This window comes from Rhododendron vialii, chromosome 13a (genome assembly GCF_030253575.1).
Source record: "Rhododendron vialii isolate Sample 1 chromosome 13a, ASM3025357v1".
Taxonomy (NCBI): Eukaryota; Viridiplantae; Streptophyta; class Magnoliopsida; order Ericales; family Ericaceae; genus Rhododendron; species Rhododendron vialii.
Genome location: NC_080569.1, coordinates 33,414,927 through 33,424,208, shown reverse-complemented (window position 1 = coordinate 33,424,208; position 9,282 = coordinate 33,414,927). Strand labels below are relative to the sequence as shown.

The following is a 9,282-nucleotide window of genomic DNA, read 5'->3' as shown; positions in this document are numbered from 1 at the left end:
TAGAACGTGAGATATAGAAACAAAAACCATGGCGAGGAGAGGGAAAGAAATGAACCAGGACGAAGACGAGGAAGGAACAGAGCACCACCCATGGGGCACGTTGGAGGAGCTCCTGCTAGCGTGCGCGGTGAGTCGTCACGGCGCGAAGAGCTGGGACTCCGTCGCCACGGAACTCCAGAAACGCGCCTCCTCCGCCTCTCACCACCACCACCACCTTCGCGCCGCCGCCGTGTACAGTCCTCCCAACTGTAAGCAACGGTACAACGATCTCCTCCGCCGATTCTCCGCCGTCGACGGCGGCGGCGATGACGCCTTGGTTGACGAGTTGAAGAAGCTCCGGGTCGCCGAGTTGAGACGCGAGGTGGAGCGGCACGACGTCTCGATCGAGTAAAAATTATTCTAATTAACAGAATAATTCGAGATCGTGAGTTTTTGTGCTGAGATCTGAGAGGTTTTGTTGGTGATCTGTGTATGTACAGGTTGTTGGAATTGAAGGTGAAGAGATTGGAAGAAGAGCGCGAACAGAGAACAGAAGAAACGTTGAAAACAGGAGGGACAGATCTACCGGACCATGGAGAACCGGAGGGGAATTCTCGGCGGGAAAGATCGGGCTCCGGCGACGACGACCAGTCGTTCAACGAGTCGAATACGACGTCGTATCAGAAAGGTGAAAACCGGGAACAAAACGGAGATGAACCGGAAAGGTCTGAACCGGTACCGGTTCGGGAAGAGGTGAAGCCGGTCGAGAAATGTTCGTTAAGTTTGGAAGAGGGGACAAAAGAGGAAAATAATAATAATATTATTATTGATGAGGTGGAGAGCCCGAGGAAGAAGAAACGACGTCGGAGCAGCGGCGAGGACGAGGCGGAGGGTGGGAAACTCGTGCACGCGAAAGAGATCGCGATTAAATCTCAACCGTTGATCAAGATCCTCGTGATGCTCCGGTCGCACAAAAACGGGTCGCTTTTCGAGCGCCGGCTTCGGAGCCAGGTATTTTCAAAACTAGAGTATTTTATTTTCCTGAAAGGAGTAACTTGTTCACTGCTTACTGCAGTAATCAATCGCGATCGTCCAAAAGTGTTTTGTACAGTCTGAATTTTAATAACTCTTCTTTAATTTTTTTTTTATTAATATCTGGACCGTCTAAAATACTTTTGAACGGTCGCGATTAGTTCCATAAAAAATCATTCACTTAGAAATTTCTCTTTTCCTAACTAGAGATTTACTTGTACCTATCTTTAAATGGCCCAATGGGAGTCCGCCAGCTCATTCACTATAAGTATATTGAGTGCTAGTTATACAAAGGTGTTACAGTAATTTGAAACATGCACGTGGTGTTAGGGAAGCAAAGGACACGTTAAGACAAGCTCAACTCATATCACAGGCTCTGTTTTGCTAAATTTTTTATTTTTAAAATATTTATTTTTTGCTTTACAAGATAAATTGACCTCAATTTTGTAAAACCAACACAGGTTTACAATAATATCAAGCCAAATAGTTCATCTCGTAAAAAGATATTTTAACAAAAAAAATTTCACTTGATCGGATAAGAAATTGTCTTTGATTTGATGAAATTGACCTCTTTTTTTTGGCTAATTGATTTTTCATTTTATAGATCAAAAAACAAATGTGAATCGATCAAGTCAACATGATACAAAGATAGTATTTTTTTAATGCGTTGTCTACGAGAGTAACAATATAGGTTAAGTTTCGAATGAGGCAGTCTTAGCTTTGAGAGATTGGGGTACGGAGATGAGCATGTCCCTATGATCTACATGAACCGTTTCCCTAGAAACACAGTTTCTTGTCAGCTGTCCATTTGGGGAGAAATTTTTGGGTGCAAATTGAGTATAGCTGACATGGTACCCGTGCTGCACATCTGAGCCATCCACACATGCAATTGATGGCTTGGATTGAAAGTTACCGAACGGATTTGTACCTTTGACAGAATAGTGTAGCTTGTTCATGTGGTCCCATGCCAATTTATTGGGTAATTCGAGCTATTCACATTACAGGACACGATGTTTGCTCATTGATAGGAAAAAATTATTTTGATCGGATATTAGTAAGTACTTGATGCAAACATATTTGATAGACAATAAAAAAAGACATAATTGGATCAAGTATAAAGTATTTAATGATATCTGAGCAAAATAATTTTTTGTGTGTGAATAAATGAGATTCTACAAACAGAATAATCTGATTCATCCAAGTAATATGGGGTGAGACCATTGTTCTAAATGGCGCTCGGCGCTAGTCGGGCGGCGACCCGCCGCCAGCGCCTAGACGTCGCCGAGAGATTCAGTGGTTTTTTTTTTCAAATATTTGTATGACAATCAAGCTCCGCCAAGACGGCCGCCTAGCTCCGCCAAATCTCCCTTAGCCACCAAGTTCCGCCAAGTCGGCCGCCAAGCTTTGCCAAATCTCCCTATTCGCCGAAGGTGAAATCATAGCGCCGACCTACTGCCGAGCGCCTAGGCGGCCGCCATTTAGAACACTCTGTGAGACCTACATGTTCCGGACAACATCATGCAATTTAGATCGACAACTTTAGAAAGGGAAATGATAGGAACACATCAATGTGACAATGTGTTACATCCCAACCACACATCTCTCACATGCATGTGTGAAAATTTTATAATATATGCTAAGGATCCGTTAGGGATCCACATGTATGAGAGAGGAGTGTGGTTCAGGTGTGACAAATTAATATGGCCCCAGCATCTCAGAGAGCCGTGTCCTTCAGCTGATGATATTTATAACCCCTTGTATAGTAGATTGGGTATGAGGAGGGAAATTTTGAATATATCCATTGTACCACGTAATGGAACAAACCGGGCTCCAAACACAAGGGAGCTTCAACGTCTATGTGTTCTATCTTGTTGCGTATCTAAGGGTGTACAACTTTAACACGTAGGATACGTTTTACGTAAACCTGGTAAACTTTCAATGTAGTTTGGAATTCCGTAAGGGAAAATTGTTTTGGAAGGCAACTGAAATAACCTTTTCAGGGTACATACGTATGTTGAAATTACAGATTTGTTAGAGTTGTTAGGGGTTTGTCGGGTGGTCTTGATCCAAAACTTAGAAATTTGCTTTTACATAAGATTTCAGGTTCGATTTTTCTTACCAACAAACTCTTGAGGTCACCTCACTGTCACGCGTAAGCGTGTGTAAAAGCTATGGGAGAACCTGTAGTAAAAATTTAAAACTTTCTAAACGGTTTTTTCTAGAATAAAAAGTGAGACTATACTTCTGCAAATTGCAAAACCGAATACGACTAAAGTCGATGGAACGACATTAACTTGTCGTGATAATTTTACCTATGAACATATTAATATCTTATCATTTTGAAAAAATTATATGGGTAAGAAATGACACTGTTCTTATGTGAGTGCAGGAGACAGATAGCTACAAGAAGATGATCCGGCAACATATGGACCTCCAAACGGTTCAATCCAGATTGGACAGAGGCTTTTACCTCAACAACAACAAAAAAAATTCCCACCACAAATTCTTTCGCGACCTCCTCCTCCTCTACACCAACGCCATCATCTTCTTCCCAACCACCAACCCCCACCATGTCGCCGCCCTCGAACTCCGCCAAGTCCTCACCAAACACATGCCCACAACCGCTCCGACTCCAAAACCCGACCCCGAACCAAAACAACCTGACCCGGTTCATTGCAGAACCGACAAACCAGATACAAAGTTGAGGCAACCCGGTAACAACCCAGTGCCCCCAAAATCTGAACCGGGTAAGAAACAACTAGTTTCACGGCAACCAGGTACTAACCCAGTTCCCCAAAAATCCGAACCAAGTAAGAAAGAACCCGTTTCACTCCATCTCAGGTCCAACAAGGTGGGACCCAAGTTGGATCGATCGGAGGCGAAACCACATTCAAACCGGGTTTCAATGGGTAACAAGGCAGTGGAGGAGAAGTCTTCCAAGAAGCAGCCAGTGAAGGAGAGGCCGGAGTTGAGTAGGAGGTCGGGCCGGGTTGGGTCGGGTTATTCGGAGAAGGAGAAGAAGAAAACTCCATCGAAGGAAGTGGAAGAGGATAGTAGTAATATTGAGGATGGTGGTGGTGGTGGTGGTGAAACAGAAAAGGAGAAGAAGAGGAGAGGAGAGAGTGGGCGGAATAATGGTCGAGGAAAGAAGGGAAGGCCGCCGAGTAAGTCACCGGTGGGGAGGGATGTTGGAAGAGGGAAGAGGGGGCGGAGGGAAGGTCGCGAGCCGCCGCCAGTGGTGGATTCAGGGCGGCCAAGGAAACGTTCAAAGAGGTGATGCTAGAAAATTAGTGGTAGCATTTATTTGGTGACAAGCACTACTATTTGGACCAAATTTTGGACAAATTTGACTGAGGTGGCGGCTCTTTATTGGACACTAGTCGACTTCTACATTATTCGATGACATCGCACCTGAATATTATTTAATGCTCTTGAGTTATGCGTCAGACACTTACCGTCCCTTTGGAGCCTTCGCATATTGAGAGTTACCGACCTATATACAAATGTGTGGCTGTAAACGAAACGAATGTTCGACAACTTCTCCATTGCAGCACTGAGTTAGTAGGGCTCCACAGGTAACATTTTCTCGTTGGGAATTATTACTGGTTAGAGCAAATTTTTTTAGGGTTTTGCAGGAGAAGACTGCGTAGTGCTTAGGCTCATCCACATGTGGTTTTTCTTCTTTTGTGAAAACTGGGATAGTAGATAGAGGGAGCAGAAAAGAACAAAATTACGAGAGAGAGAGAGAGAGAGAGTGTGTCATTGTTATGTTGTGTATTTTGTACAATGACGTGGCAGTCGTTGCTGTATATTGTTATTTTTGTTTGATGGACTAAGAATTTTGTGCCCCACCATTGACTATGCTCTAGAAAATTGTTAAACATGATTCTATTTGTCATTCTTTTTTAGACAACTGGCATGCAATGGAAGAGAATAATTTTGTTCATCCTCTTTTAAAGAGCGTTCCACCATAATCTCATTATTATCGAAAAAGTAATGATTCTGTAGACTCTACACAATTTTCACCAATTACAGAGATAATAATTAATGTTACCTCTCTTAAGGGAGGTGAACAGAATTATTTTCTTCGATCGGTACTCTCTTTTTCTAAATGTATAATGTAGTACTCCATAATAAAAAAGTTAGCTTACTTTTTTTTGTCTTTATTTAATTTTTTTTAGCAATTTTGTTATTTCGTGTAATATTTTTCTCAATTTTTTATTCATCATTTTTTTATGCCAATTAGCTTATTAAGCCAAACCAACTTTGAATATAGTACATAGGAATCTGATTCGATTTAGATCGCAAGCAGCTCTAGTTCTTATCCATAAATGAGTGGTACATAACTATTCCTCACTTTTTAGTTATGGTACTTTTAAAAAAATATTATATCTTCAAAATCAGGACCTACAATGCATATAGTCAATGAGATCTAAATCACCTTAAGCACTTGATTCCTAAATATTTATGAATCTTTTTAAAAAAAATATGAGGTCTACATGTCAAATCTTACTTTATAAAGCTAATTAAGTGGTTAACAATGTCTCATTGAAATGACATTCTTTTTCATTTCTAAGTTTCGATCCTTCTTTTAATAAAAAGTAAGGAAAATAAGAGTCTTAATTACTTTGGGGAGAAGACAGTCGATTGGTTTGTATTGGGAAAAATCGGTCTCTTCTTCACAAAGTCACACTTTAATAATATTTAGCTTCATTCCTGTATTCATCCAAATAAGTTGTTTATACGCAAGACAAGGTAGTATAGAATATAGTCCCAGGGCCATAAGCTGATCATCCAATTACAACGTACCAACTACCAACAAGATCTCACTCCGGCGGTGTTACACCCACCGTTCTGTTTTATCGCTCAATATTTCACTATCTGTTTCGATAATCAATTGTCCGGATAACTAACACACTAGATAAATTAATAATTAATTTGACTGAGTAAAAATAGTTCACAAGAGTGAGAATATATCCTTCAATTCCTCCCTCCTTCAAACATGACCACAACTCCTCTTCTCCCATCCCCTCTCCCCGTGGGTTCCATACCCGTGAGCGGCGGTGGGAGGGGAAGGTCATGGTACTATTCCGACTCTATTTATTTGTTTTTTCCTATTTTATTTTCCTTCCGTCTCTCCATATCAATGACTTGTCGTTTGATATGTGAGAGTTTTGTCTCTCGTTATGAGAGTTGTTAGTTTCGTCTTTGGACGAATTTTGTATATAGATTGGTTTCTCGCAATCGAAGTTGCTTCACAACGATATCTATGCTTCAATGTTCTATTCCTATGCGATGTCTTTGGCGGGGTAACTCGCGGTAGCTTGGCAAATCTGTAGTTCTTAGGAATTCATTGGTGCGTTCATACTTGGTTGGAGTGTATCTGATCGTCTGGGTATTTGGTGTCTTTTATCCTTAACTTTGCACTTTTTCTCGTTTGAGACTCCTAATTAGATGTTAGGCAGTTAAAAGTGTCACTGTTGCGTCAAACCATACCAAGGTTAGAATGAAAGACATGGATTGCCTTGTGATTTATTTGTTTTGTATTTGTTAAACGATTAGTTTGGCTTTGTTCAAATTTTTTTTGTGATGATCTACATTTTGTAAGTATCGTTGGGTATTTATCAATACAATCTTCTTATTTTTGATCCAAAAAAAAAATGACCTTGTCTTTAGAAGTTAAGAAGACCGACCGGCCCGTGATTGTCCCAAATTAAAACGAACTTCTAATCCCTTAGCATTTCTATGTACAAGCCCATGGGCCATGCGGCCTGCTTAAATCTTGTTAATGACCATGCATGTGCTGCACCATTAAGTCCAACCTAATTAGTCATCTAATGAACATATTTAAAATAGAAAATTAGAGGCCGGCCTTGACCCGCAACATGTTTTTTGGACCCGGGATGTGTGTTTTGGCCCGCGAGGGGTATTTTTGTCCAAAATGATGCGCCGAGACTATATCGGGTACATAATATTTTGGGCAGGATTAAATTAGGCCCGAGCTTAATTTTTGGGGCCGGCCTCTAAATTCTCCTTGTTTTGGGCGAGACTAAATTAGACCCGAACCTAATTTTTGGGGCCGACCTCTTAATTCCCCCATTTAAAAAGAGAAAAGTACACTTGGAATTTTCCATTTTCCCCATATTCTTGCAAGTTGTTTAATTAATCCATGTTCTCTCTTCAATCCAACTAAATGATGAATCTCTCAGTACACTGCATTACAAATCTGAGTATAGTGGTTTTGCATTATAAACCAAAATAAGTTTGTTGTAAATAGGCACCGAAGTACAGTTAATCATCCAATATGACTTTCGGATCAGTACCATGTCAAGTTGATGTGGTACTCGGCCTGCAAATCACTTAATCAATGACGGATTTATGATTTGAATTTTGTCCGTGTTCGTGTTAAAAGGAAGTACATTACATGAACTAATTTTTGTTGCCCAGTAACAGGCAATTAATTAAGGTAAGTTAAAATCATGGGCCATCGCCCAGCTGAGAGAAAATCACGTGAATTTTCCTTTTCCTGTAAAAGAAAAGATTGAGGGGTAATCGTGGGTACGGAAAACCAGGCTGCTTTAACAGCTAACTTTTGAGCTGTGAGCTGTTTGTTTAACTCTTATAATTTCAGATAACAACCTGTTTAAAGATTTAATTACACAAGTACTACGTACCAAAGAAGGTGATGAATTATTTGGTGACACGTGATAAGTCACATGATCACACTTGTTGTTTAGTAGTCCATGCATAGAGAATTATTGTATGGTCAAGTCAGCAGCACATGATCATGATCGATAAGCCACTTCCAAAATTGAACCTATTAACTTAATTGCACTTAAAGATATCAATTTTATCGATTTGTATGTGACACTTGATAAAAACAAATTAACAAAAATCTATCTATGACAAATTAAGTGATCAGACCAGTCATTTGAATACAAAAACTCAACTTTGGATATTAATGAAAGGATTGTAAAACTTTCAGACCTGGCCATTGCATTTGAGGCGGTAGACCGTGCCTGAAGAAGACGAATATTAAATGTGCTTGGACCATAGAATTATTAGCAAATTAATATTCTATGACTGTAGAAGTGGGCTTGACGAGTACTAAAACTCGACTTTGGACAAGGAAAGGATTGTAGAACTTTCAGCCCCATTGCATTCGAGGTGGTAGACGGTGCCTAAAGAAGATGAATAAATGTGTTCGGACCATAGAACTATTATTATCATTAAGGGAAATAATTTTTGCGAAGAGGAGAAAAATATATATACACTATTTCTCATATTTAATTTACTACTATTGATCGATTGGGGTTACTCAAATTAATATTCCATGAGTGCAGAAGTATAGTATTATTAATTCTAATAGTTTAGACATTCCACATGATCATGTGTCAGGTCAGGCATAAAGCACAAGCAACAAGTGGCAAACATGCATTGCCACCTTTCTTTAAAAGAGATCTCCAAGGAGCCCACTCCACACCATCCTTAGACCGACTGCCCATTTTTCTTTTATTTTCTTTGGCACCAAACACACCAATATGACAAACATTCACAAACCCTTGTTTGTTCTGCTCTTTACCTTAAGTTTTATTCATTTGGTCATATGTTCTTCACAGTATGATCTTCATCATTACGTGAGAGAAACAGTTCTCAGAGAAAAGACCATGTCGAGAAGATGGATTCTCTCTGTCACTTCATCAGTTTCTTTTGATCCAAGCAAATTGAGAGGTGGAGAAATGAAAGGGCCTGGAAAATATGTGAAGGCAAGTCTAAAGGATGCACCAAAAAGCGACGCAAATCCTAGCCAGAACAAGTAGCTAGATAGTGTACTACTCTTGTTTTGACTTCGATCAGTTCAGTTAATGCGAAGAAGAAGGAGAAACCAAATTTCTCTTATTACTCATATTTTTGTGGGCTGTTTTTGATTGTTGATTAGATAGGAAGGAGGGTTTGATCTATACAAAAGTTTGGGAAAGTCTACAATACACACTTCTTAAAAGGGTGTACCATATGCATCTATTTTATGATTAATTCATAACATTTTAGTGTGTTTCATAATTTTTGTTCTAAAATTCATAACCTTTCAGTGGTACGGTTCGTGACATTTTCGTTATGATTCATAACATTTTGGGGTATCTCGTAACCTTTATACGATTCGTAACTTTTTAGCAATAGAATTCGTAACATTTTCTCTATAATTCATAACATTTTGGAGGGTGCATATGATACATATCCATATAAGGGGGGTGTATTGTAGTCTTTCTTTAC

The 9,282-nt window shown here is 39.8% G+C and overlaps 1 protein-coding gene across 1 annotated transcript; it reads left to right on the top strand.

Moving 5' to 3' along the window:
* On the top strand, window positions 1-4,897 carry LOC131313783 (uncharacterized). The gene is made up of 3 exons (XM_058342293.1): window positions 1-387; window positions 480-990; window positions 3,401-4,897. The coding sequence occupies exons 1-3, from the start codon at window positions 29-31 to the stop codon at window positions 4,286-4,288; spliced, it is 1,758 nt and encodes a 585-aa protein (XP_058198276.1). The 5' UTR covers window positions 1-28; the 3' UTR covers window positions 4,289-4,897.
* Window positions 4,898-9,282: the final 4,385 nt, after the last annotated feature.

Bases quoted from the DNA above. Each gene is read 5' to 3' on its own strand.
- LOC131313783 (XM_058342293.1), top strand. From the start codon at position 29: ATGGCGAGGAGAGGGAAAGAAATGAACCAGGACGAAGACGAGGAAGGA. The intron at 388-479 runs GTAAAAATTATT...GTGTATGTACAG, and splicing joins CGGCACGACGTCTCGATCGA to GTTGTTGGAATTGAAGGTGA. The intron at 991-3,400 runs GTATTTTCAAAA...ATGTGAGTGCAG, and splicing joins AGCGCCGGCTTCGGAGCCAG to GAGACAGATAGCTACAAGAA.